This window comes from Ptiloglossa arizonensis, chromosome 1 (genome assembly GCF_051014685.1).
Source record: "Ptiloglossa arizonensis isolate GNS036 chromosome 1, iyPtiAriz1_principal, whole genome shotgun sequence".
Lineage (NCBI taxonomy): Eukaryota > Metazoa > Arthropoda > Insecta > Hymenoptera > Colletidae > Ptiloglossa > Ptiloglossa arizonensis.
The window spans coordinates 17,098,114-17,126,027 of record NC_135048.1 but is presented as its reverse complement, the minus strand read 5'-3'; the positions used below and the strand labels follow the sequence as shown (position 1 = coordinate 17,126,027).

Below are 27,914 nucleotides of genomic sequence, written 5' to 3'. Positions count from 1 at the left end.
TGTTTCTTTTTGTGCTAGATGTCATCTTAGATTTATCTTGAGATAAAAGATATTCTGAGTATCGATTTGTACAAATGCTAAAACAAGCGTACTGCTTAGAACATTAGAAATTTAATGTTTTTGAGCAATATATATTATAATGTCTTAAAATAGTTTTGAAATTGTGAATAAATTTAAAAGATAGAAAAAAATGGGAATAGGTAAAAGTCAATTTACTGAAGACGAATTGCAAGATTACCAGGTATTTTACAATTGTTATTAAATATTTTAAATCAACTTTATTTAATATTACCTTATGTTGTAGGATTTGACATATTTTTCGAAGAAAGAAGTTTTGCAGTAAGTATAACTCCAAAAAGGAGTTTTATTATTATTATTTCAATATATTTACTCTTACTGTATTGTTACAGTCCATTTACAAGTTACTTTCAATTAAGAAACCATGTATATATCTGCAAAAATTGTTACAAATTGGAATAAAACAACTAGACTACTATGTATACTACATATGTATACTATTATTTTAATGTAAAGATTTTAAACACTTCCATGCCAAATTATTTTCAATACTTAATCTAAAATATGCAGTTTTGTTATTTTATTCTTTAATTATTTAAAAGCAATTACAATATATATTACAAAATTTCTACTCTAAATTTTATATTCCTACTTGTTATTTTACTCTTTATTATTTTAGACCCTAAGCATGGTTTTTCTTTTTTCTTTGGTGACAGTGTTGCTCGAATTAACTTGGGCATGGCCATTAAGTGGTTAAAAGTAAGTGTATTATTTTGTGAATATAAAACACATTTATGAAAAATGTTGTAAACAGTTATAGGTGATAAAAGAATTGAATTTGTAGGTAATAAATAACAGTATTATGTTCTATTAAGCATTAAAATCTATGAAACATACATTATTTTGCAATTAAGTACTCATAATGAAATCTTTTAATAAAAACAAGCAATGAATTTTAATATCCTTTTGTGTTCCATGTGTTTAGAAGAATTTTCAACAACTATTAATATTTTAATTATTTTCAAAAAAAAGGTGGTCAAGGAATATTTGTAAAAGAAAAATTATATAATAGAAAAATAATTATATGGTTACAACAAAATGATACTCTTATTTATACTATATTTTATTTTTATATATTAAATATTTTATCTTAATACCTATTATTCTTTTTAAAAAGACAAAGAATATTCAATGACTTTTATATCTCAAACATCTACATCAATAGAAAAATTGTTATCATCATTTGATAATAGCTCATTTACCTTGCAACTTTTGTTTAATAAATTTTCCTTTTACTCCTATAGTTTTAAAAATAATTAAAGTGCTAATATTTACAGGATCATTGAACTTACTGTTATTAATTGTGCATTTAAACTTACTAGCTAGTTGGATTGTTTTAACTTTATTATTTTTGTACTTTTCTAGATTAAAATTAATAAATTTATTTATTATTAAGATTAAAACAAAATTCATTTATATGTTAGTTTTATTCTGCCTTTTAATTTCTTAAATTCTTATTGCATTAAGAATGGATTCAATTATGAAAATTTTAGTTTTAAAAAGTGATGAATGCCTCTATATCTTAGTTTCTATAGAACTCAAGAATTTGTTACATCTAAAAGTCTCCTGAAATGTGTTAGAGTCAAGAAATGTATGTTATTGTCTTAACATTGTAAAATATTTCATATAAATTATTAATTTATATTTTATGAAATTGCTTTTATACAACAGTGCACATCAAAAATTTAAGGCTCTTGCCCCAGAAAAAGTTGGCCACAATAGAAATGCTAAACTTCCAATGTCCAAAATCTTACAATATCCTGAATTAAGAGTAAATCCTTTTGGAGATAGGATTTGCAAAGTTTTCAGCTCTAGTCAAGATGGAGATTGCACTTTTGAAGATTTCTTAGATATGATGTCTGTGTTTAGTGATGCAGCTCCAAAAGCTGTAAAAGCTGAACATGCTTTCAGAATATTTGGTAATATTTTATACTTGATCTTATAATTGAATATAATTTTATATTGGTTTAACATTTTTATAAATTTTATTTATTCATTAATTAATAATATTTTATGCACAGATTTTGATGGTGATGATATGCTTGGCATTGGAGATTTGAAACAAGTTGTAGATAGACTTACTGCTCCTCAAAGATTAACTGAAACAGATATGCAGCAAGTTCTACAGTGTATATTAGATGAAGCAGATCTAGATGATGATGGTGCACTAAGTTTTGCAGAGTTTGAACATATTATTGAAAAAAGCAATGATTTCTCTAAGTAAGAATCACATTAATTTTGTTGCATCATTACTTGCTTTAATATTAAAATGGAATTTTTTACTTATTTTAATCAATTCATTTATTTGTGCTTGCAGAAGTTTTCGTATACGTTTGTGAAACATAAAGCATTGAATGGTTAACATAAGACTGAACATTATGTTATTGTTAAAACATTTTTATTCATTAGCAGGCCTAATAATTTTACTACAAAGAGAAATATAAAGTTAAGAATTTAGAAAATGTTAATGTTTTTTTAAGGCCTACAAATAACATTAACTGGAAGGTTTTTTCCTCAATTTTTTTTAAATATGTAAATTGTAAAGACTGTCTCCAAATAAGATAAACTAAATTAATATACGCGTTACAAATACTTATTAATTATAACTTGCATTTTTATTAAAACACCTTTTGGATATGTCAGTTATTATGAATTCAAAATTGAAATTTTCGCAGAAGAATATAAATGTAAATGCAAATAAAAATATAATTAGGAATAAAGGAATATGACACTGCAACAGGTGAAAGAGCAATAGTTGACAATGGTCCATATTTAAATTTTTTAATTTGTCCATTTATCATCCTTTTTATAGGATAAACATAATACATAAATTATTTACATGGATTTGTACTCATTAAAAAATATAATATTATGCAGCTATTATTTTATAGTATTTTATCTAAAAGTATTTCACACAGTGTCAATGTGTATAAAAATACTTTCTGTACGCATATACAACATATAAACCAAAATGTTAAATAACAGAAGAATTTATTAATTTGCTAAAATTTTCAAAAAATTGAAAGTACCATATAAAATTACTAATTTTTGTCAATTCTTTACATACCAACTTCTGTTTCTAGCATTAACTGAATTAAAACATCTTGGTTCACTCACTCAGACTGATTAATTGTTATCTTCAGTTTTTACACTTTGTCTTAATAATGGATAGAGTAACAATGTACAAATTTTTTACACTGCCTAAAGTAATTTATGCATTATAAATCATAAATATGATCATATACATCGTCATGTAGAGTAATGAGCTTTCGAAAACCAAATAATAAAATACGTATTATTGTGCAAGTATAAGAGAATAATACTTGATCTTCAAATAATATTAAAGATATTTTGTTGTTCAAAAAATAATTTTATAAATTTTTCGGCAAAGGTAATCTTTTGGAATAATTACTTCAGTAAATATAATTAACTCCACTAATATAGATATCCAATGATACTTGTTAATACAATTTCTGAATAAACAACACTTATACATATATACATAGGTCTTATTTTGTATTCAAGAATTCTTCATTGGAAAATAATTGTAACTAATATTAATAAGAACAATTATTTTTACTGTGGAATTTCTTTACTAATTTCTTTTTTATCTTCTTGTACATCCTCTTTCAAAATAGTCTCATTCAAACAAACATTATTCAAACTAATTGCACTATTAGAAAACATTGCAGTAGCTAAATTTGGATTTTTTGTATCAGTACTAGATAGAGAACGTTTTAAAGACGATGTCATATTATTAGAATCTTTTGAATGTGATGAAATTAAATCACATGCCTTACCAAGAATTACTAAACTATTTAGGATTCTTAATGCTATTAAAACTAAGTACGCCAAAAGTAACAGAATTATGTTTGCTGGTTTTGCGGATGGTGTAATAGTTGTACAAAGAACTTTTCCAATTGCAACACCTAGCGGAAGAGGAATGAAACCCATTCTGCGAGCTACCAAGTCCGAAGGATCGGAAAAAGCAGTTTCTTGACGAGATTGGGTCATGTCGTAAGCTAGACTTATAGTGTAGTCTCGATAGACTGTTGAATGAAGTTCATTGAATCGAGTTATAAACGCATGTTTTACCTGAAAATGATGATATAAGATAATTAATAAAATTTAACAAGTTATTTTTGTTATACAAACTATTTTCAAATTATATTTATTATACAGAATGTTAAGAACATTTACCTGCCATTGGTTGTAAGTACCAAAGTAGTGAACAAAGCTTAATTTTTAATTACACTGTTTATTTATAATGTTTGTAACATACAAAAATATAATAATAAATAATTTGATTATTTTTTATTCCAATGTATGGAATAAAAATGTTTTTCAAAGAAAATGTTCGATTCTATTTTAGAATAACTATCTGCCATAATTAAATGAGGTTTGAAATCAATTTCAGGGATGGTACTTTGTTAAAATTAGCTACCGGTAATTTTTCAGATAATATGTTAAGAATGCATACTTTTATACAATTTTCTACACAGAATTCAAAAGATACCTAAGCATGAATTTAAAACAAAAATGTTGTAAGCAATCTAATTGTAAAATCCACATTTTTCGTAGATTGATTATGTTACTGACATACATACACTCAACAACAAAAATTATTTTTTATAGACAAAACGTGATTAGGAGATCTACAAAATATGTTTTTCCGTAAAAAATACTTTTTCACTATTTTTCTTCATCATAATACTTTCCTTTGTTATATGAATTATAAGCAATATTTTGTTTTTATATGTAAACAACGGTTGGTCCAACTGTTATTCCCAAAGTCGGACTTCGGCATGTTTCAAGAGCGAGAAAGAAAGTCTTACATTCACCTTCTTTCTCAATCTTCCACTGTAGTTGTCCAAAGTCTGAAGTACCGAGATCTCGGCCGCGCGGCTTATACATTAAATGTGTGATTAGAGAGAAATTCAATATGGCTTTCTATAACTTCAGGCACTATCGAACAACGTCCGATCTAACAATGCAACTAATTGTAAGTATGTATCTACATTGTCAGAAAATCCGTACGACGCGAAGCTAGCACTCTATCCTAGGAAAGCTCACAGACTCCACATACGTATTAATGTTACGTTTAAGCGGAAATAAAAGAACCTTAGAGGTCTTATGAAAACTGATTTGGAAAACGCCGTTTTAAATTTTCGATTTAAAGGAAACAACCAAAACACTGCAGTATTTCAGTATTGTTATTTCTGGATTTACTTTTAATCATTTACTTAATTTAAAAATTTCTTTACGTATTAAGCACTTCCTTATATCAGTTTTATTTTTGTTGATACTGTTTATATCTATTTAGACTATCTGATGTCTACATGTCAAAAAAAGAGGCAAATCAAGTATGACGAAATTCTGCTAGAGAATTTGTAATCGAGATATTAATTATTAAAAATACCCCACAGTTAATATCACTTCTGGCATCTTTTATTCATATTTTCAGCAATTAATAACGCGAACATATAAACTCAAATACATTTTCGTAATTTTTGATTTTCATTTTGCATACTATATACAATCGCCTCATAAAGTTTTGGGTATATTGCCAAACACTCTACATATAGATTGCTATTTTTTCAATTTTTTTTACAAAAAGAAATTTTTCATTTCAAACATTCCCTACATTCTAAAAATAAGTAATTTTCTTTTCTTTTTCAATTACAGTATAAACCAATTATAAAAACAAGTAACATTTGTCATTTTGTCTTGTAATCGTAGATACATACATATGTATGTGCCCATATGTTTCTCAGAAGCCACGTAATAATTATAACATTTAAATATTTAATACTTTTACAATACATTAAATGCAAAACAAAACTCAAAAAAATTTGTAGTATCCAATATTTTGAAGGATATAATATTTAATTACATACCCAGTCCACAAGGATTTCAGCTAACAGTAATAATATACAATCAGGTAAAAGTACTGCAAGACGTTCTGCTTTCCAGGCATATTCTTTCATTGTTTGGAGATTTACAGCCAGAAGAAGCATCATTAAATGAAAACGTTCTCTTACATCTGCACATGATAGTTGAAACAGATTATTCTTGTCAAATTTCTTAAAAACGGAACCTTTCAATTCTACGAACTGAAACAAAAGTTTATGTTTTAAATTTCTATTCATATCATAAATGAAAAAAATATTTGTTTTATATATTGATACTTATTTCTATTACATTTTCCAGGTGTTATATTTAACAATATCAACGTTTTACTGATAATAATAAAAATATAATATGTTACAATTCTACAAGAGTTTTTGACTGTAAATACATTAGCTCACTAAAAAAAAATTAACTTAAATTATAGACAAAATAGAAAACTGATATAATAGTGACTTACAAGCAAATTTGCTTGTATTTTATAATGTACATTTTATTAACATTGAATAACCAATATTAAAACTGGTTTTAACTTATTTTCACATAAAATATATACTAAAAACGCTATTTCTTACTTTTTTCTAGCTCAGATATTCATTACAAGGTAGTAGTTTGTTAATTTACCTAGACATTTTTGGTTTAAACCATTGTTTTAGAAATACTTTGTAAAATAGTTATTATTAACATATACTTACATTATTGGACATCATTATAGTAAGTAAAGCTTTGTTACTGCTGTTTATTGCTACATTCAAAGTTGTTGCTTGAAAAAGTACCAATATGCTGTGCAATACTTGAAAACAATATATAGGAAAATACATTTCTTTTAATATTGAAATGTTTGTTACTACTAGATATATTTATTCTGTAATATTGTATCCTTTTCACAGAATATTCTGCGAAGAAATGACAAAGGAATGTAGTATATATTTTAGGTATAAATTAATAAATTAGGATTGCAGTGTAGTTATCAATGTGAAACAATTTTAGTTTGTATTAAATTGGGAATAAAAAGGAGAGAATGCGTGTACAGGATGACTTGTTTAAATCTAGCCATTTAAATATCTTTGAAACTGTTGATAATACAATATTGATGAATATTAATAATTATGGAGTAGAAAAAGTATTCATCTCCGATGAAAGTGGTTTTAATTAAGAGCTACATTCCAGTTGAACATTAGTTATGGAGGGAAAAAAAATTATTCAACCGTGATTTCATTATTCTTGATTTTCATCTTAATTTAGTATGTAGGATCGCCTTCTAAAAGAATGCCCACCTATAAGTGAACAACCTGTATACTTTGCTATTATTAAACAAATAAGCAAAGGATACCTTCAAATCATCGATAAACTTCAACTTAAAACAGTTTCGGTTTATGGACATAACATTCCTCTTGAAACCACACATCGTTTATTTAATCCATTTTTTTCTTGATTTATTCATATTGATGTAAAATGAAGTGATAATTTCAAGTGCCACACCTTCAGTAGTATAACATACAGAATGTATAACTTTCTTTAATATTAGAATGTTCCAAAAATGTATTTTAAAAATTTAATTTATTAAATCACAACTACAACAAAATATAATGTTTGATAATATATATATGTAATGTGTGCATGATTTAGACTTCCCACTTAAAAAGTATGCCATTGCCGTGAAGAGGTGATAGAATAATTGAAAAGAGTATGTTCTGGACTACGCACTTGGTGAATTATAATCTTGTGATAAAAGATGTCGTGAAAGTATCAAAACTGTGATTTGTTTAAAATTCATACTACAAATAAATAAATGGAGACACAAATAAAGCTAAAATATATTTTCATAATCAATACAAAAAGAAAATTTTTTCAACAGTGTATTAATGCTGCATGTGCAAATATGCACAAAGTGACGAAAAAAAGTATTTTCTGAAACATCCTAATATTTAAGAAATTGAAAAACAAATTCAGCTCCAATATTTACATGGCGTTAATTACGCGTATGTTTTTTTCCATTGTTATTAAAGTTTACTGTTAAAAGTAACTAAATTTAGGTATTACTCCTACTGTAATTTTATAAACTTACATATTCATAAGTTACTGCAAAACAACTCTTATATTACTTTAATCCTTCTGTTCTTGAATAATTGTTGTTTTATCAAACTTAATTTGATCACTTATTATATAATTATATTTACATTTATATAAAAAGGATACGAACATAAGTAACAGCAAATAACAAATGTGGCAGAGTGCCCAAATGTTGAGATCCTGTTTGTGTTTTCGACCTAGGTTCTGTAGCAGTCCATAAAAGAGCATCTATTGTATCTTGACCAAAAGCACTAAATAATCTATCACCAACTTCCAGCATATTATAAAATATGTATAATTTTATTACTGATTGGCTCTTTACTAAATGGTACATCATAGAAGTGTCAACCTTCCAAGTAACTGCCCAACAGCTAATCACCAGAATCCCTTTCAACAGATCGCAAATCTCTGCTGGTCTTAAGTGATCTTCCCCAATTTTTAAAGTTCCTCTTTTCTTTCTAGATTATAAATTAATTTTGTATAAAATATATTAAAAATAATAAATATTTTAATTAAACTATTTGTAATACACCGAAGGACATTATTAGATTTAAAAACTAGAAGACCAATATAGCGTATGATGAATTGATTCGGTATGTTTCATGGAGGAACAAACGCGACGTTTTAAGGAGGAATTACCGTGTAATGTAATTAATATAATTCTTATATTCTATTTAAAACATAAACTTACCCTAAACAGTGCCAAAATTGTCTTGTCACTATTGTCCATAATGCCATAATGAATCTTAATGGTAAAAATGTATAAACAAAGAGAAAGGAATCTGCACACTATAACAGAAAATTATATTCTTATATTTTTACTTTCAATATTCTATGTATCCAAACTAATCAAAGAAATAGAACTCGACATTAATCTGATAAATGAAAAATATTTTAACAACTTTGTTCAGATTATGTGTAAAATATATCAAATTGATCTTCAGATATACACAGGGAGTTTCAAAAATATGTGTTTATACCTTTAGAATGTATTTTAGTTACTAAAATTCTATAAATGTATTATACTCAAAATAATTTCTGTTTGATGATTGAAATTTACAACCACAATCCTTTGAATATTTCGAATTTTACCATACAAAGCAACAATACGATTTTGGAATACTTTTACAATAGCAATAGGCATCAATAAACAAAACTCTCGTATGTCCTCATAAATAAAAATTCTAAAGATTGAAATGAAGAGGATGTGCAGATTACGTAATTAATTCTCCTCTGTCAATCTATTGATCGGTGTAATTATTATTAAGAAATTCTTGAGCAATGCAACTAAATTGTGCTAGAACTCCATCATGTGTGAACCACGTGAAATGCGTAATTCATGGATAATGTATAAAATTCTCTTTCTAAAAATTGTTATTATTATTGTGAAATTAGTTCAATAAGAAACACTTCAATAATGCCCACAAGTTACACGAAACTTGTGTCCATTCTCAGTGGTGGTTAGTGGAGAGATGGATGAAATACGAGTTACCGACACAGTTCATGCATAGCGATTGCGTCAAATAAGCAGAGACATTTGTCATGTGTTTAACATAATGCAATTTTGCTTCTGAGAATAAAAGAGATGGTAAATCATGCTATGAGGAAATTATGGATTGAAAAGTGTTCATAAAAATAATTTAATAAATAAAAATCTACTACATTATACTTTATTATTTGCAGTCGTCAAATGCCGTAAAAGGGCATTCATCTGGCTTCGAAAAAGGTTGTATACATAATATGTTCCAAGAAGTTTAATTATTTTCTTAATCTTAAAAAAAATTGTTTATTCATTGTTTCAAGAAGCTGTATTGTTGACTTTTGTAATATTGTATTGGCCTTGAAAAAGGCCGTTTACACGTCGTTTTGAAAAGTTCTAACGTTGTAATTTGTTTGTAGCCTTGAAAAAGGCCGTTTGTTGGTAAGGAGACATATAAAAAGGTTTTCGATTTTCAAACTTCTATCCGCATTCAAACGGTGAAAATAAATTTTGTAAAATGTATTATTTACTATTAATTATAAATATTTAATAATTTTATGAAATTTGAGCTCATTTCATCAAAAAGATTATAATTGAATTTCGATTCGACGTCGCACATAACTTAGGACTGTCGAGTATCAATATCGATCACTGAACACACATGGCTAGAAAACCACTTGAGCAAAGTAACAGTGAGAAAGTAAAATCAAAGTAGACTAAGACTAATAAATTTTGATGATAGTAAGAAGTTTGGGGGAGGTACTATCACGTTCGTATAAGTCGAAACGCAATAGGAGGTAAAATGTGAATTTTATTAAATGTCAATTTTTATTAAATAATAGTGTAAGTCCATCATTCCTAACATCTTTTACGCGTATATTCAACAATTAATAATTTGGACACAAAGCCGCAAACAAAATCCCATCATTTTTTTATTTTCGATGGAATAAAGAAAAGTATATTATGAAGAAAGCAAAGAGAATTTATATTTGAATAATATGAAACATTAAAAGATTGTTCTTACTTGCAAAAATCCATAGACCATGAATTTTTCAACTTCTCTTGGAATTTTCATAAAGGAGTAAATTTTCTCCCTTCTCGCAGAAAATGTTTCCTCGTCATATTCTAGCTGATACCCTCTTGTTAACTCTGTTCGTAAAAATTGTGTAAGAGACACACCTGTAACCAAAACAAAAAATTTGTATTTGTACTTCTACTTAAGTAATATTAACAATAACTTATACATAATTTAACTAGCCCTTTTAATGTGTAAAATGTGATCTATTTCAGCCCCACTCCCAAAAGGGATTGAGTCGGTTTGAATTCATCTTTGCGAGTATACAGTCTAAAACATTTAAATAAGCCTAACATAGTAAAGATTCACACTAAAATAATCTGGTCTTAGTGTCCTACCTAAGACTATATCATAAAAGTGGTAAACAATAACAATCTGTATAAAAAATCATATATTATACAAATGTATCCCTTGTAAACATGTGTCTAATGAAAATGTTGCAAAAATGAACTTTCAATATATATCTTATCTTATATTTGTACAAACAGAATTTCCGTTTTTGGTAAAATCTCTCAAATTATTGACTCTTAAGAAAGCTACTTAATTTGCCTCTGCAGAAGTTCAACTAAAGTCATAAATTAATATTGCAAAATTTCAGAAAATGAAGTTAAAGAAAAATAAATATTGTTAAAATATTAATTATACAGAATATAGCACATTTAACTATTATTAGAATTAATCCAATAATATCACACAAAATTTTATATAATAAAATTACATAAAATAAAAATTTAGTAAGAAAGAATAAGAACTTCTGTGATGAACTTCTCTATTTTTAGGAGAGTCAAAATAAATTTTGAATAAATTTATACACATTTGAAAAACATTGATGTCTTACAAAATTTTAAAACATATTTCCAAATACAAAAAACACAAATGCAATAAGTGATTTCAATATGAATCGCAAAAATCGTAGACATATAGTATCTAAACAAAATAAGTTTACAAATTTATTATACATTTAACAATTTTTTGATTTTCTATACTTTCTAAATCTCTACGTGTTTTTAATTCTTATTCCACAAATTATAGTAACATAAATAATAAAATTTAATTTGTGACAATTATATTGAAAGGAATCTGCAATGTTTAGGCAAAACCTTAAAATGACTTCGAAGTTGCGATATTCATTGCAATTTAATTAAATGAAAGAAATAAGAAAACTTAAAAATTTCTTCTTTATCCAAACACAAACTATATGTGTACTAGTCACTTTATAATTGTCCTTCTAGTTTAAATTTTTATTCGATTGACCATTGAAATCTCCATATAAACTACTTTTATTCTTCCAAAATTCATATTTATTAAAAATATACAACTATTTTATTTTGTGCAATATCATATAATACAATATATCTATAACTATTCAAATTCACTATTTTCACAATAAATAAAAACTTTAACTTATCTATTAAGTTAGTTTAAAGAACTCTCGCCAATTATATTACGATCATAAAACATGTTTTTGAATGCTTATCTTCGATATAAAATTAAATTAAACAAATAATGATTAAACAAACAATTACCTTGACTTTTTTGTCGATGTCTTCCACTATTTAACTGATTCTTTACATCGTCAATTTTATTACTACATATATTGGATTGCTTTGTTGATTTGAACCTTATATTTTTCTTTTCGCTATAATTTTGGCAATTTTTATCAATATTCATTGTTTTCACTCATTCCTTATCTTGTTACTAGATAACCTCAAACTATCGTTTCATAAATACCGATTTTGTCTTTCTTGTTTAATATTCGAATAATTCTTACTATTTAAATTTTCTATTTTATTAACACTTCAAATATTTTAATTATGTAAACATTTAATTCATTATGTCACTATTAGTTGTTATGTAAACTACAATCTTAACAGAGGAAACGTAAACCGAATCAATTTTGTTCGGTAAACGAACAGTAGACAAGTAATATTCCCCACTACATTTCCATATGGACTTTGTTTCCTTTTGAGTTCCTCGGGGTAGTATTTGATGAACGTCATATTTTACAATTACTTAAGGGGATATTTTCATTGGGAGCACCTTTGTTCCAGTGATGTTTAGGATTTAATATTTGTATAGTGACGTATTCATTTATGTTTGAGGAAGGTATACCAATAATTATATACAATTATCTCGTGTATTTTTTATGTTATTAACTGTTCTCTACAGCGTGTCACAAAAATTTGTACCACCATTACTTTCGCGACTAGTATCGTTCTATTCATCGAAGACAAAAAAATCTAAGAAAATTTTAATTTACAGGGTGTCTCAGTTTAATCTTTAAAAATTATTTTTAGGAGGTTAAAAGATTTTGAGGAAAACACGAATATTTAAAAAGATAGGTCGCAAAGTGGAGGGCTCAAGATCATTTCATTTATACTTTTTCAAAATATGTAGTATATAATATTTAGAATATAACATATTTTTCCACAGGATAAGAGAATATAGCAATTCAAGTTTAACCGTGCTATACGTTTGATAGTTTTATTGAATAATTTAAAAATACAACACAAGAATTTTATTAAACTCTGGTGTAAATGTAGTCCTTGATGGGCTATTGTTCATTTCACTGATTACATATTATTTTTACACAGTACGTATACACAGCGCATATTGTAACATTGATATTTGGAACATGCGTAAATGTTAATAACAATCGCGTAGAGAAACAAATATTCAATGAAACCGTTTGTCTTCACAGATTGCGCAATATCTTGATGTTCATTTATCATAATTATTAAGAACCGTCATAGGATAATAGTTTAGATAATTATTAACAATATCTTAGTATAAATAATGGCTTAAAATATTTCGTTGAAATATTCTTTGTTCGCGAAGGAATTTTTCGTTGAGTTCCAACGATATTGTCAAAGTTAGACATATCGACTATCGACTCACAAGTATTCTTCATGATGATTTTTCTATCTAGAAAAGTGATTAATTGAATTTCGGCTCTTTTAAATAAGAAACCCAATTTCTACATATATTGTGTAAATAATTATTATTTTCCATGCTTTAAAACTTTAAGAAACATCAAAAACCATTTTTTATTTCAAATCTCAATTAAAATTTATTTCTGTAGATTAATTAATAAAATGCAAATTGTAACACTCATTGAAATCGTCGGCCTTCAAAAATTTCACAATATCTTGATATTTATTTATCATAATTATTAACTATCGTTACAGGACCATAGTTTCAATACTTATTAACAATATTTTAGTATAAATAATAACTTAAAATATCAATTTGTTGAAATATTCGATTAGATCAAACAAAGGCAATCGAAGTAACTGTAAGTCTGTGAGGCCATACCTCCTTGGTGGTATAAATAGCCCCCCCCCCCCCCCCCGCCAATTACTAAAAATTTCATTCTCCCGGGAGTCTGAGGTAGACGGAAGTTTCGATTTTATACACATGGACCGTCCGTGAACTACCATAGATACCTTTTGCCAAGGGGTACTGACTAACTGACTATTGATAGTCGGTGGTCAGTGTTAGCTTTAATGGCAACTACCACAGGATCTTTAATTTTACGTCTAGTCTAACCTAGTTTTAAGACCACCATGTACGAATCTCTGTACTCTGCCAAGCAATTATAGAATAAGTAGCTTATTTTTGCTTGCTCGCTTTTTCCTCAATCCGGTCACCTCTGCTTGTTGCATAAGCAAGTGACCGACCGTATAACTGATCCAAACAGTCGATCACCATCTCTTCTGGTGTGTCTGTTTTCAGAGAAAGATCTTGCAAACACAGAGGGAGGTGTTTTTATCTCTGTCTCTGTGGAAGTCACCGATTTCAGGATTAAGACTCTCTATGTCATCCTTCGTAAGTCAGGTCCACGTTTGTATGTGCTCTTGACGCGGAGTTGTAAAGGAACGGGACACTCCTTTCGGCAACGTCAACCACTTCCTTCTGAATCGGGCCTACTAAGGGGAAACGGGACCGACTTAGTAGGACCAATTCCACGGTTTGCGTTGCGTCTTTCCCAATTTTATTTTATTTTGTTCGACAATGTAATTGCTTGACAGAACTAAACGAGGAGATTGAAGGAACTTTGATTCCATCCATCTCCCTTCGGGTCTCCGCTCGCAGCAATTTCTCGTGGTGAGGCCTGGTTATCGATATTACTCACGACGAAGCATTGTTCATCATGGGTAATACCGAGTTAATCGATTGTGAATATGAATAAATAGAATATTGTAACGTAAAAAATGTTTGTATCGCGTATGAAAGTACGAATAATTTGATAAATCGGAGGAATATGAATGTAACTTTGATGCGTTTTAATAAATCCATTTTGAATTACTCGAGTAGTTTTCTTTCTTTTCCTGCTTTATTTCCGTTCCTTTTATCCGATCTAAATTAAGTACTATATATTGTTCGATTATTCTTTTCGAAGAGTATAAAATTCACAGAGTAGGATTAGAGAGTAAATGGGACTTGAAATACTTTATTAAGCTGTAAGGGTAGCTGAAACTTTGAAAATATTCTTAGTTTCATGTTGCTGAAATATTTTAAGCTTCATCTGTGGGAATTAATCGAATTCATTGTTACAATATTTTTCTAAGACTTAAGGTTTGAAAGAATCTGAAATGATTCGTACAGGGACGAATTTTTTAGATTAGCTAGCTTTAACGACTTCAGTAGTACAGTTGAATATAATTCCTAAAATTACCTTTATTAAACGAAGAGATCACTCGAAAACCATTGACATTTTATAAGGTCGGTATTTTAGATCGACTGAAACACCTATCATACATCTGCGAAGGGCAAAATTCTGCTTGAAATGGCAAAAGTTAATCTTACTTATTAAATTTTATGTCGATATAATTTGTTTATATTTGGAACTGAATAGTAAATTATCTATTTTATTTTTTTAACTTTTCCATTTCTAAAAACACGACACTGCACGGTTTTTTGTATATTTCAGATATTGTAAATTATATTATCTGTATCTTGTAAAATTTAAATTTCTTAAGATTGTAAGCCCAGCTTTGTAACTGTATATGTTCAACGATAGCTTAAAATTGGCTAAACAAAACCACGTGACTGCGGCAATTTCTTATTGGTCTTTGCCCAGGAGTATATCTGACGCATACTAATTCGAAACATTCGACCGACTTGGGGATCTATATACGCATTTACAACCATTCTCTTTTTACTGCGTCGTCCCTATAATGGTACACTACAATTTATATACATAAATCCTATATAAATTCTATTATATTTATACCTTTTCGGGACATAGTCCTTTTCGGTATCGGTTTTGTCCGAAGTCACGTGACTTTATTATTACCTTCCGGGTTCTCACTGGATCAAGTAGAGTATCATTAAGTTTCATTGTTCAGAGTACACGAAATATAAATTTATTTCTTAGCGAAGAAATTACACCACATATATTTAGTTTTTCTATTTATAGTAGTTACTATTATCCAATTTATTAATTTCGTACACTTTAATTAACTGATTATTTAAATTAGATGATTAACAAGTAATAAATTTATTAATATACAATGTAGGATGCAAAGTACAAATACGTAGCTTTGACATAAAACAGAGGTTTTTTTTTAAATTAATTCGCAATATCATAATTTGTGACACGTTTCATCTATAAAACAATTTATACACATTTTTTAGGAAGATACACTGTCTCCTTAAAGAAAGATTTAAGTAAATTGTTGAAAATTGTACTGTAACAATTTTCAAGATATGTTGAAAATTATATACTAAATTCAAAATATGTACAGACAAAATACCCAAAGAATCGATAGAATGTATTTTTCAAGATTGATTTGAGTGTTTCACTTCAAGAAATGAATATTATTTATCTCAAATTTGATAAAGGCGGCATTTATATTAAATATATTGCTCACCTATTTTGGGGCGCAACTTCATGTCAGCCAGTAGTGTGCTCCGTTTTAACAAAAATACATTGAAGGAAAAGATTGTATAAAAGAAAAACTATTAAATTACTAAATATTTACGAATTTAGTGTAAAATTAAAATCATTTAAAAGATTTCAATTTGCAATAAACAGTTCAGTCGATATTTATAATTTGGTTAGGACTAAGAATAATGTACACAATAAATGAATCAGTTTTAAAAATCAGTAAATAGTTGGATGGATATCCTTTGTACAAGAATTTTCGTACAATTTCACCTTTTTAAACTATTTAATAGTTTCAATGTGATTTGAGCGCGAGATTTTAACGACCTGCAACTTTGTCCTAGACTAATTTGTCCGTATTTAATTATCGGTGTACGTATATCATCTTCGTCATCACTCAGTCCTGTATGTAGCTGAAACTTTTCGAGTTCTGTTAAGGCTAAATCTAAATTCTGAATTCTTTCTGCAAGTACTATTGCAACATCTTTCCAGCTCTGTAACAAAAAATTAAAAATAAAATGAACAATAATTACTTTAAATTAACAGAACAAAATGATATAAAAATACTAAATTATCTTACATGATCATTATCATTCAGAGAAACGGTTTCTATTTCCTTGCAGTATTTTTTTCTATTTTTCTTGTGCAAGGTTCCAGGTTGTAATTGCGTCGCACAGATAGTACATATGGCACTAATAATCGCAAGAGATTCACTACACGTAGCTGCTCTTAGCAAAAAATGCTTAAAAGACACTGGAATACCCTTTTCAGGGATGTCTATTGTCTGAAGACATGGTGATGCCTGTAGCATATTTTTTATACATTCGAAGTCAGGATAACGTGAGCAAGACAGCGATTCTACGAGCCGAGCAATCGTTTTCAATTGCTCGGAATAATGGGCTTCGCGTAACCTTTCTACTGCGTCCATAGGAACCAATATTTTGCACGGCCTATTTTTCTTTCCCTCCGATTCAAATGTTTGAAGTATCAAAGGAATGTGCTCAGTATCCAGTTGTTTTAGTTCCCTGCATAGTCGTGTAAGAAGGGAAGAAGTATCGGGCATTACACACGCTGCTAAGATTTTCAATATTAAATTTCTCGCTGCAAGTAATCTTAACATGCATACACGTGTTTCTTCTTGCATCCTGGGGTCCTTTCCATTCTCTGTGAATGGCTCCCATCCTCGAACAACCTGTTTAAATACAATATATTAATTTATTTAAATTTCATACTTTTATCATGAATTAAGAAGCCAGCATTACCTCTAAATCACGATTATCACGTAAAGAATTTAATCGAACCGAATCTTCATTGGGTTGAATATGCATATTATTTAAAGTAGAAATTAGCGATGTAGAACTATCGCACCAGCTTAATTCCAGGATCATCTTATCTACAGTAGTCATAACAAAGTGAAAGGAGTTTTCCAAACGTTCTTTTAACTCCACGAATTCTTGAATCTTTACAAAACTTCCATATTTATAAGCAAACGTTAGATGATCTGCACTCTAACCATGCACAATGAATTAAGTTAGAAAAAATTTCTTATTATTTAAGATAAATTTATGATATGTCAATACATACATCCTTGCAATTTGCAATAAAAAATTTAGTAGAGTGATCTAAAGTTGTAGAAGCCAATGAAAGGTGACCGAGAGGAGCAAGCAATGGTGCATGTAAATAACCCAACGAATCTAATTGAATATGTTTTACATCCAATAATAAGAAAACATGTTCTGCTGAAATTACTAGTCCTGCTTCTAAATATATTCGCACTAGTAAAATTTTTATATGAAAATTTGCAGAACTTAAAAATAAGCCACGTTCCAATATCGCCATTGCCCTATAACGATGTATTTTTATTTTTATTATATTGTCTATAAATTTCTTTTACAAATACTTTAAAATGATTTACCTGTACAGGTAAGATGCATCATTAGTACTGTACCATAATTCATGCAACAAATGTGTGGCTAAAAGGATGTATGAATCCGTAGGACAAAAATCTGTTGGTAATCTTTCTTGTATTGGACATAATTCATTACCCTTTTCATATAATTTACATAATCGGTTCACCAATTGTTTTTGTTCATTTATTCCTACAATGGGAGATTGATGGAAACCACAAATACGACGTAGTTGTTCTAAATGAATATGTCTCTGCATTTGTTGTACAGTAGTTGCAAATTCTTCTGGTTTAACACCTACATCCTCTTCTATCTAGAAAAATAAAAATATTTGAAGTTAGTAGTTCATACAAAAAAATAAATTACTTATTTTGAGTGATACATTCTACTATTTGATTACTTACTCTTTGCAGCAACTGTAACCTGCCCGTAGGAGTTAACAAATCTAAGTACAGTCGTAAGTCTTCAACTACACAGTCTTTTTCACCAAATTGTGAAAAATACAGATGCATTAGATCCACTGGTTTAGTGGCATTTTCAATAATCTCCTTATTTTGAGTGCGTTTTAATAATTCAAGCTTTGCAAGATATGGAGCTCTAACTTTTTTCTCTGATGTAGTTATGATCTTTTTAAAAAAATCTAAACACTCTTCTGGTTTTTGATATTTAAGAGCCGCAAAAAGGTAGTCTTGATAATATGCCCAGTTGTCAATACTATTTTTAATACACCAACAATATATAATAATAGAACAGTATTACTAGAAAAATGTATACACTATATTATACTCACTTTTCACTAATAAGTTCCTTGTATGCATTAGCAGCTTCAGGAAAACGTTCCAACCTTAGTAAAAGTGCTGCCTTGCGTTGTGGATCAGGTGAAAGATGTAAGGCTAAAGGTCCAGATAAAACTCTTAACATTTCTTCGTTTTTACCTTGAAGCTCCAATATCATTAAAAAAAGTTGGACTTCTGTTTCTGCTTCCATTTTTCCCATATTAATTAGTTTCAATACCTTGTTTCCATTGATTTATTAAAATTTTAAATAAAATGAATTATTTCTTATGATAATGTAATAATTTTATAACAATTTACAAACCATTCTTTCTGCTAATGGTAAAGTAACTCCTTTCGCCAACTTTTCATCCCCATGTGCAGCCTGCATAACTATACTCATCACAGCCCAAAAATAATAAGGATTTTTTGGTTTTAGTTTATATAAGGAAATTGCTGTTTGCTGCTGTTTTTTATAATCCCCAAGACGTACATACGACATAAAGAGATGAGTCAGTAACTCCTCATTGTTTGGATCTGCTTTCGCTGCAGCCTCATAAACTTCGCTAATTTTATTTGCTATAAATAACCATATTTAAAATTATATTTTATCATATAAGAAAAATGTAATATTTGTATAAAAAACTGTGCTTCAAGTATAACTTAAACTTACGTTGATGTATCTCTCTATAACAAATACTCATAACTTGTAGGGTAGAATCCTCACAAGGTACTTCTGAGCGTACCTTATCCATAATAACTTGACCTTCATTTTCTTTACCAAGTCGCAATAAAGCCAAAGCTTTGAGCACTTTAGCACACTGGTTACTCGGATGTTTTTTAAGCACCTTATCTGCTTCTTGAAGGGCTTTCTTATTGTTTCCATTATCCAACCAATCTAAAGTTCATAATGTAGTAATGTTACATAACCTCATTACCGGTTAAATATTGAAAGTAAATTCTTACGAAACTTACAAAATTAAAACATCATATCAATGATAGAAGTATCAATAGTATACTTACCATATATCGGACGCAATCGACGTTCGTTAACAATATTTTCCACATGGGCCTTAGACGCCATGATACTTTTTATGGTAATTTTAAATCAACAAACCGAAAGAGCAAACATTCCTTCGTCTAGATAGTTCATGATGATATCACAAGGCAGATTTACATTGATTTTCTATATACATGACTCAGGATCTTGGAAAAAAGCATGAAATGTTTTCTACAAATATTTTTAATTTATAAAAACTTTAAATTAAAGAAGTATATTACATTTTTATATTTGTGCAAAATATTAATTGCTCTATATAATAATAATTAAATAAGTTTTAGTTTAAAAATTGTATGAAACATTAAATGCGACTGAAATATTTTTCAAATTATTTCTGAATTACATTTGATTAGATTTTAAGTCAGAAAATTCATACACTTGATGAGTTTCAAACTACATTTTGAAGCATTAAACTATATTTTACATAATTAATGAATGTAAATTTGTGCACATTCTATTTACTTTGATTTATTATTGTTTATTTCCCTATTTATTCATTGTAGAAATAACTAACAATTATTACCACTTTAAAAATTGCACTTAATTTATTTTTACAATTTGTAAACCATCTAAAATTTTTATAAAAAATAATTCAAATACTTTAAAGAAACAGATTGTGCTTTAACTTGAAACGCTTATTGTTATAAACGAATATCAATAAATACTTATTAAGTTTTAAATCAAATTAAAAGTAACTATATGTGATCAAATACACCATCTGTAGTCAGTCTTACTTAATTCAATTGAAAATAGGATTCATTCTCATGAAACATTTTCAGTTTAATATTGTGACAGAACTAGATTTCCTGTAACGTATGATGCTTATATATTCGCGCGCAAATTCTATTCTATTTCACTGAACGCACTGCTTAATCTTTTGTTGTTTTTCGTAAAAGGAATACTTAAAAATTTATAGTGTTTAAAAGATTAACTTCGAAACAATTAAATATCAAAATGTGGTCATCTAATTTAGATACTAGTACAAGTTTTGAAGGCGGATTTATGGATAATCAGAATGACGGACAAACTGATAAAAAATTACGAAGAACACAAAATATTCTTCCTGTCATGATAGGACACATACTGTCTGTTTCTTCAGTTGACAAATTACAAATTTGGGACATTCCTGCACGCATGTTTATGATTGTTGGAATAGTACGCCACATTGAAGAAACTGCAATGAAAATATCATATGATATTGAAGATGAAACAGGTTTGATTTAATTTGAAACTAATTTCTATATTTTTCACATTTGTAGTTTATTCTTTGGTTTGTTAAGATTATATGAAAATGAGTTATTATGTTGTTCACATGTTTAGGTACAATAACTGCACTTAAGTGGTTAGAAGCAGATAGAAAAACAGTAGATATTGTTATGGAGGCAAACACATATGTTAACGTAATCGGCTTCCTCAGAGAACAGAATGATAAACGACACATACTTATTATGCAAATATATCCATTAGAAGATTTGAATGAGTTAACAAATCATATACTTGAAGTTACTTATACTACATTAAAAGCTGAAGCAATGGCAAAAAAGAATAAAGAGTTAGAAAACAACCAAGATAATACTATGGTAGATCAGGGACCAAGTGAAGATTCTCCTTATTATGGAATGTCAAAAGATCAAACATTAGTTTATAAAATTATTCATGCACAAAATGATACTGAATCTGGTATTGAAAGATCTGATATTAAAACTCAAGTACCAAAAGGAATTCTGCCAGAAATAAATAATATATTAGATTTCCTTGTTTCTGAAGGTCATATATATACAACGAGTACAGATGATCACTTTAAAACTACTTGAGCTTATTTTCTTTTCATTTTTTGAATGTCAATATTATTTTAGTTTCATTGAAGAGTAACAGAATAGTAGTAATACATCTTCTACATATTTATCTAAGTATAATATTACTCATAAATATTACACTTTTCATTTTTCCAATATCTATAAGTGTTATTTTCATTTGCCCACATTTGTATTTACAAGATCATACATGTATTAAGTCAGTCAATATATATATATATATATATAAATGCGCGCGCACTCACACATATTTATATGCGGTAACATAATGCAATATTTTTACTATTTTATTCCTTTGTAAAGAATTTGTGTGTTTAATTTCTTTTCTGTGCCATTTCATTTTAAATCATACAGTGTATGTATTCAAGTATTAAATTTGTCTTTTATATATTTATTATAAAAAATAATAGAGTATTTTAAATACGTTTATTTCTTTCTTCTTATTCTCCTACATTTTAATGTATAATATTCATAATACGGCAGTTCCTATAAACAGAGTTTTGAAGCAACTCACGTAATGAACAATTGCGATTAAAATTTAGTACGTACATTTCTGTCATTTTATTCGTTTCCTTTTAACTTACACATAATGTTGAAAAATATTAAAGTGCTGTAATTTTTTGTACATTTATTTTGTTATCAAAATTTTGACTCATTTTGAAGAAGCTAACCTAAAATAAACTCAAACTAACCTTATCTCAAACAAAATAATCAGGTTTGACAACCTTGAATCATCACCGATGGTCAAATGGAAACAATTGAAGCATACAAGTGCGTTCTATTTAATTTCCATCGTACATATTTAATAATAAACAAATAAAATGAGGTACGCGCAACTTGTAATGGGACCAGCTGGCAGTGGAAAGGTATTTCTTTTTTGTATTCAAACGTATAATTTAAAAATGTGTATATATAAGCTCAAGACTAAAATCAAACTAAGAATTTAAAAATAAATTGATAATAATTTTATAATAGTAATAAGTAAACATACTTTCGTTCTTAAAATAATCATTTGTTTTATAAAGTATTTTGCTGTCAATTTTTCCAATAGTCTACATACTGTTCTGCTATGCAACAACATGCAGCTAGTGAAAAGAAAGTGATAGAAATAGTAAATTTGGATCCTGCGGCAGAATATTTTGATTATGAACCTCTAGTTGATATAAGGGAATTAATTCAGTTAGATGATGCTATGGAAGATGTTGAATTGCAGTTTGGACCCAATGGTGGTCTTGTGTTTTGCATGGAGTAAGTTTTCTAATTAGTTTTTATATGTTTTCAGAATAATATATAGATTATTCTAGAGTTTGTATTTTTTTTATAACTTTGTTCGTAGGTACTTATTAGAAAATTCATCATGGTTAGAAGAAAAACTAGGTGATGTGGATGATGATTACATTATTTTTGATTGTCCAGGTCAGATAGAATTATACACACATATGACAGTTATTCGACAGTTAACGGCAATGTTGCAAAATCTCAATTTCCGTATATGTGGAATTTTCTTGGTAGACAGTCAATTTATGATTGATGGATCCAAATTTTTATCAGGCACTATGGCTGCACTCAGCGTAATGATTAATTTAGAATTACCACATGTTAATATCCTCAGTAAAATGGATTTATTATCAAAAAGTGCAAGAAAACAATTAGATAAATATTTAGAACCTGACCCGCACAGTTTATTGGCAGATATGGAAAAAGATTTTTGGAATGAAAAATATAGAAATCTTACAGAGGCTATAGGAAGGCTTATAGAAGATTATAGTTTAGTACGTTTTTATCCCTTACATATAAAAGATGAAGAGAGTATGGCAGATATTAAATTAACTATTGATAATATTATTCAGTATGGAGAAGATGCTGATGTTAAGATAAGAGATTTTGATGAGCCCGATGAAGATGATGATAAAGATATAAATTAGGATGTATAAGTGTAAAATTATCTGCTTTAATAAAATATTTTTATGAAACATTCTTTGTAATCCATTTCTTAGTGTGGTTAGGATGAAAAATAAAATAACATTAAAAAATTGTTTCATTAATTTAATTATTGTTAGCTTATGAAAATATCTGTACATGGAAATGAAGGAATATTTACAATGCAATGTTTCACCGCTCCAAGTGTGCATTTATCGTATTAAATACAAATAATAGACATCCAAAAGCTAGTGTTGATCCATGAGCAACAATAGCACTTCCTTCCCAGCCTTCTTCTAAGTGATCTGTATTCTTTGTCTCATACTTTGTTAAGTTACATTTACACAATACTCTTTTCCTCTCTGTTTGCTCTTGAGAAAGTAAAACTTTTTCTTTAATAATAGCTTTCACTGCTTCTGTTGTTTCCTGTTCTTTAGTTATCAATTGTATTTTCTCATCAGTTTCTTCTTTTACTTGTTCTCTTACTACTTCTGTATAATTACAAGAATAAAGTACATTATCAACCACTGTTCCATATTCACTATAGTTTAATAATTCATAACGTTTTGTACTCTGCAAATCAAAAGATATAAATTATCAAAATGATATTATATTCTACAGCACTTGTCACAAATTTACAATTTGATAACATGAAATAAGACTAAATAGTCTTTATATATTATTACCTCGTCAAAGAAAATAATAGCATGCTTTGAAGATGTAAAGCTGCAGTTACCATAATTGGACAAAACTAAATCGCAGTTTGGGCCACTTCCAATAGTTAGTGTTTTATGAAACATAAAAGCTGGTGGTTTGGGTTTGTAGTTTAAAGAAAATAGTGCAGCTCTAGCCATCATATGACAATTAATTGTGTGATAATTTTCTCCATCTGAATCTAATATTTGCTCTAATCGTTGCAATGCTAATGCTTCCAATACTGGTCTTTCAAGTAACTGTATACCTTCTTTTACATCATAACCAAAATGTTCTGCATAATATTCAGCGGTACTATCATCTTTACACTTAGTTTTATTTACAATTTCTTGTTCTACTATTCCTTTACATTTAGTTTCATTATTTGTCCCTTCTAGATTATTTTCTTCTTTTATCTCATTATTTTTTTCAACCTCTTTTTCTACTTCCATCAATTCTTCTGTTTTCTTTAATTCTGTGCATTCTACTTTGAGAGTTTTGGTACCAGTATTTTTTGTATCTTGTTCTTTAGTGTTCTTGAATACTGGTCGTATGACAGCATCATGATAGAATTGTACAAGATCTAATTCTGGTGGATGTTCATAATGGAATTTGACAGAACAGGGAACCTTTACTCTTGTTCGACCTTCCAGTTTAATTTTCGTACGAAAGAGTGGGTTTGTTGCACGGGCTTTACGCAAAAAAGCTAACTTCACTGCATGTTGATCTATACGTTGATTAGCATATTTGTCCCATAGTTTGATACGTTCTGTTACTCTACATGATGTCAATAAATTTTGGTCTATGAAATGATTTGGATGATTAGGACACATCCATCTACCAATAGGAAAAGCAGTTAGTGGAGGGTCTAAACAGTCTTGATGAAAATACAATGGACAGTAATCACATGCAATTAATGGCGCTTTCCTACAACTACGTCCACATTCGAAACACAAACGTGCTGGCAAAGGTACCATTAAATTGCTGTCCAAACAATGACTTTTCCCTACTATAAATGAAAAAGAGCATTGTTATTATAGAAAATAATGAGTATAATAAATTTTTATAAGAGATAAATGATACATACCATTATTATTTCCACATTGTTGTTTTCCTCTTCTACCCGAAACATAATCTACTTTATTACTACCAGGAAACATTATTGGTAATTGTAACTCTTTAGGCAATTCAAACTCTCTGGGGTTTACTAGAGATGCTGCTAGAGCTAGTACTTCCAGTGCAGATTTCTTCTTGTTTTTTTCATTTCCTTTGCTATCCAAAAGATTTCTTTTTGATGCACAACGGCAAGCATAACATAACCATTCTCCATTAGGAATATCTGCTGGATCCACTGCTGGATAACTAAATAATTATATTTTATACTGTATTTAATGCTTTTTCTTATTACAGATAAAAAATGAAAGTATATTAATGTATACTATCTAAATAAAGAAATAAGAAGTTAAATATATTTTACTGCATATATTTTTTCATATAAATTATTGTAAACTGGCTCAATATTGGATTGATACTATTATGAATGTGATATTATACTATTAATAAACAAATAAATTCTATTATCATGTAAATAATTGTTGTTGAACAAAACTTATTTGTATTATCATTTAATTCCTTATGCTAAAAGAAATGGAAACATTCTTTACAATTTTGTTATTTTAAACTTTACTTTGAAGATAAGTACAATTAAAATTTCCAACATATGCTATGTAATATCAAATGGTCAAACAATTAATACATGAAAAGTAGATGTCAGTAAGTGCTGTAAATATGTTTCTAATTTACATTGTCAGTAGTTTTAACAATGTTTCACATACTAAAACCATTACCTTTAATTTTTTAGATTTTATTAGATGGCAAGTGTTTCATTTTGTATGAAATTGCATTAAAACAAAGATATTTTACCTGACCATATAATATATGAATTTAAAATAATAAATATAAAAAAGTATATGTCACCATTTTAATGTGTAAAAATTATTAATATCAATAACAATATGCATTAAAAACTTTGAAAATGTATTAGATATATTAAAATCAATTGTTAATGATACAACATATATCAATGTACATGCGCTGAGTTTCTGCTAATGTTTATTCCATTACTCAAGAGTTAGAAATCAAACCTACAAACTTTAATTAATAAAATAAAATGAAGTTTAAAATTACAAACTAATAAATTATTCTTTTATTTCTTTTAGTATGACACATATTTATGTTTTAGTTTGTCCATGGAATTTAAAAGAAATGTGTGTGGGTTACAATATGACTATTATAGCAATTTTTGTGTGAAAAGGATTAAAGTTAAATGATTTTTAATTTTCTTTATTTCAAAACATTTAAACTCACTGGCATTGTAAATGATATGATGCAGGACATTTATCACAACATATAAGTTCTCCTCCATCTCTGCAGGCATCACAGATATCATGATTATGACCTCTTCCTCGTCTTTTAAAGTACGGATGCTTCTTCTCTTCCTTATCTTTTTTACTTTTTGCTGTTTTTGAATCTTCTGATACAGGTGGTGCTATGAGAGCTTGAATTTGCTAAAAATACAAAGATCAATTCAAAAAGTTAGAATTTTTTTAGAATGAAAAATTTGTATACACTGCACAATCTTATTTCAATAAATTATTTGTATTTCTTTTCTACTTACTGGCATTAATCCTCCAATCATCGGAAAACCATATTCTACAGTGCCCATTTTGAAATAAGCTATTAATTTTTTTAAATTGTAAGTATTTTTCAGTTTTCAATTTTAAATTATTTTAAATGCAGTTTTTTAAAAATATAAAATAGAGTCAAATATTTTTTCACATAGATATAAAAATCGACCTGAAATTACTTTTCTAATTAATTTTTCTTTTACTGCCACATAACATTTATTTAACTAGGAACAACAGACCTACCCCCACTTTCTATTTTTCATATCCAAATTGGTTATGTTTAAAACTTAGAAAAAGAAGATACTAGATATATAACCTCTACCTGTGGGGAATACTATAGATCGCACTATACTCTGTCGAGAAATGCGTTAAACAATTTTATAGCATTATTAATCAATCAATTAATTGATATGATTCAAAGACCTTCAGATTTATTATTTTATTGTAAATATCACTTTTCTAAAATTTAATTCTCGTGAAATGGTATAATAAATTAAGTGACGTTCAATTGTTAATTATTAAAATTAATTTATAAAACGTGTATAGTTATTCTCAAA

General features: G+C 28.0%; 6 protein-coding genes across 10 annotated transcripts; 3 read left to right on the top strand and 3 right to left on the bottom strand.

Moving 5' to 3' along the window:
- Positions 1–21: 21 nt before the first annotated feature.
- LOC143150553 (calcium and integrin-binding protein 1) lies at positions 22–2,958 on the top strand. Its single transcript, XM_076318964.1, has 5 exons — positions 22–241; positions 305–339; positions 1,750–1,997; positions 2,100–2,298; positions 2,396–2,958. The coding sequence occupies exons 1-5, from the start codon at positions 191–193 to the stop codon at positions 2,415–2,417; spliced, it is 555 nt and encodes a 184-aa protein (XP_076175079.1). The 5' UTR covers positions 22–190; the 3' UTR covers positions 2,418–2,958.
- Positions 2,844–12,792, bottom strand: LOC143150107 (protein TAPT1 homolog). Its single transcript, XM_076318182.1, has 7 exons — positions 12,140–12,792; positions 10,563–10,717; positions 8,750–8,847; positions 8,185–8,516; positions 6,681–6,778; positions 5,976–6,191; positions 2,844–4,173 (listed from the first exon to the last, which is right to left on the bottom strand). Exons 1-7 carry the CDS (start codon positions 12,282–12,284, stop codon positions 3,655–3,657), a joined length of 1,563 nt encoding a protein of 520 aa, XP_076174297.1. The 5' UTR covers positions 12,285–12,792; the 3' UTR covers positions 2,844–3,654.
- Positions 12,793–16,709: 3,917 nt separating this feature from the next.
- Psidin (phagocyte signaling impaired) lies at positions 16,710–22,656 on the bottom strand. The gene is made up of 11 exons (XM_076323015.1): positions 22,642–22,656; positions 20,207–20,389; positions 19,857–20,081; positions 19,509–19,762; positions 19,201–19,424; positions 18,815–19,124; positions 18,419–18,723; positions 18,088–18,346; positions 17,766–18,011; positions 17,084–17,695; positions 16,710–16,997 (listed from the first exon to the last, which is right to left on the bottom strand). Exons 2-11 carry the CDS (start codon positions 20,265–20,267, stop codon positions 16,773–16,775), a joined length of 2,721 nt encoding a protein of 906 aa, XP_076179130.1. The 5' UTR covers positions 20,268–20,389; positions 22,642–22,656; the 3' UTR covers positions 16,710–16,772.
- LOC143152706 (replication protein A 32 kDa subunit) lies at positions 21,060–22,224 on the top strand. The gene is made up of 2 exons (XM_076323103.1): positions 21,060–21,456; positions 21,564–22,224. Exons 1-2 carry the CDS (start codon positions 21,198–21,200, stop codon positions 22,055–22,057), a joined length of 753 nt encoding a protein of 250 aa, XP_076179218.1. The 5' UTR covers positions 21,060–21,197; the 3' UTR covers positions 22,058–22,224.
- On the top strand, positions 22,304–24,092 carry LOC143152687 (GPN-loop GTPase 3). 4 transcript variants are annotated; one of them, XM_076323094.1, is made up of 5 exons: positions 22,305–22,412; positions 22,773–22,923; positions 23,109–23,305; positions 23,394–23,473; positions 23,570–24,092. In XM_076323094.1, the coding sequence occupies exons 2-5, from the start codon at positions 22,879–22,881 to the stop codon at positions 23,980–23,982; spliced, it is 735 nt and encodes a 244-aa protein (XP_076179209.1). In that variant the 5' UTR covers positions 22,305–22,412; positions 22,773–22,878; the 3' UTR covers positions 23,983–24,092. The 4 variants fall into 4 exon arrangements, with proteins under 4 accessions (XP_076179184.1, XP_076179209.1, XP_076179199.1 ...); XM_076323084.1 differs by having other exon boundaries at positions 22,309–22,412; positions 23,394–23,829; positions 23,908–24,092; XM_076323069.1 differs by having other exon boundaries at positions 22,304–22,412; positions 23,394–24,092.
- On the bottom strand, positions 23,938–27,554 carry LOC143152667 (PHD finger protein 12). Of its 2 annotated transcripts, none has more exons than XM_076323045.1 (5): positions 27,348–27,544; positions 27,038–27,237; positions 25,758–26,021; positions 24,664–25,679; positions 23,938–24,550 (listed from the first exon to the last, which is right to left on the bottom strand). In XM_076323045.1, exons 2-5 carry the CDS (start codon positions 27,117–27,119, stop codon positions 24,170–24,172), a joined length of 1,743 nt encoding a protein of 580 aa, XP_076179160.1. In that variant the 5' UTR covers positions 27,120–27,237; positions 27,348–27,544; the 3' UTR covers positions 23,938–24,169. The 2 variants fall into 2 exon arrangements, with proteins under 2 accessions (XP_076179160.1, XP_076179151.1); XM_076323036.1 differs by having other exon boundaries at positions 23,944–24,550; positions 25,758–26,032; positions 27,348–27,554.
- Positions 27,555–27,914: the final 360 nt, after the last annotated feature.

What these genes read in the sequence shown, in the direction of transcription:
- LOC143150107 (XM_076318182.1), bottom strand. Translation starts at nt 12,284, where the DNA reads ATGAATATTGATAAAAATTGCCAAAATTATAGCGAAAAGAAAAATATA. An exon ending in ACATCGACAAAAAAGTCAAG is followed by an intron (nt 10,718 to 12,139) that starts GTAATTGTTTGT and finishes TTTTGGTTACAG; the next exon opens with GTGTGTCTCTTACACAATTT. An exon ending in ATTTGCTGTTACTTATGTTC is followed by an intron (nt 6,779 to 8,184) that starts GTATCCTTTTTA and finishes ATTGTTTTCAAG; the next exon opens with TATTGCACAGCATATTGGTA.
- LOC143150553 (XM_076318964.1), top strand. Translation starts at nt 191, where the DNA reads ATGGGAATAGGTAAAAGTCAATTTACTGAAGACGAATTGCAAGATTAC. An exon ending in ACGAATTGCAAGATTACCAG is followed by an intron (nt 242 to 304) that starts GTATTTTACAAT and finishes CTTATGTTGTAG; the next exon opens with GATTTGACATATTTTTCGAA. An exon ending in ACATGCTTTCAGAATATTTG is followed by an intron (nt 1,998 to 2,099) that starts GTAATATTTTAT and finishes TTTTATGCACAG; the next exon opens with ATTTTGATGGTGATGATATG.
- Psidin (XM_076323015.1), bottom strand. Translation starts at nt 20,267, where the DNA reads ATGGCGTCTAAGGCCCATGTGGAAAATATTGTTAACGAACGTCGATTG. An exon ending in GGTTACAGTTGCTGCAAAGA is followed by an intron (nt 18,724 to 18,814) that starts GTAAGTAATCAA and finishes TTATTTTTCTAG; the next exon opens with ATAGAAGAGGATGTAGGTGT. An exon ending in TTATTGCAAATTGCAAGGAT is followed by an intron (nt 18,012 to 18,087) that starts GTATGTATTGAC and finishes GTGCATGGTTAG; the next exon opens with AGTGCAGATCATCTAACGTT.
- LOC143152687 (XM_076323069.1), top strand. Translation starts at nt 22,879, where the DNA reads ATGAGGTACGCGCAACTTGTAATGGGACCAGCTGGCAGTGGAAAG. An exon ending in GACCAGCTGGCAGTGGAAAG is followed by an intron (nt 22,924 to 23,108) that starts GTATTTCTTTTT and finishes TTTTTCCAATAG; the next exon opens with TCTACATACTGTTCTGCTAT. An exon ending in GGTCTTGTGTTTTGCATGGA is followed by an intron (nt 23,306 to 23,393) that starts GTAAGTTTTCTA and finishes CTTTGTTCGTAG; the next exon opens with GTACTTATTAGAAAATTCAT.
- LOC143152667 (XM_076323036.1), bottom strand. Translation starts at nt 27,395, where the DNA reads ATGGGCACTGTAGAATATGGTTTTCCGATGATTGGAGGATTAATGCCA. An exon ending in ACAATGTGGAAATAATAATG is followed by an intron (nt 25,680 to 25,757) that starts GTATGTATCATT and finishes TTTCATTTATAG; the next exon opens with TAGGGAAAAGTCATTGTTTG. An exon ending in CTATTATTTTCTTTGACGAG is followed by an intron (nt 24,551 to 24,663) that starts GTAATAATATAT and finishes TTTGATTTGCAG; the next exon opens with AGTACAAAACGTTATGAATT.
- LOC143152706 (XM_076323103.1), top strand. Translation starts at nt 21,198, where the DNA reads ATGTGGTCATCTAATTTAGATACTAGTACAAGTTTTGAAGGCGGATTT. An exon ending in TGATATTGAAGATGAAACAG is followed by an intron (nt 21,457 to 21,563) that starts GTTTGATTTAAT and finishes TCACATGTTTAG; the next exon opens with GTACAATAACTGCACTTAAG.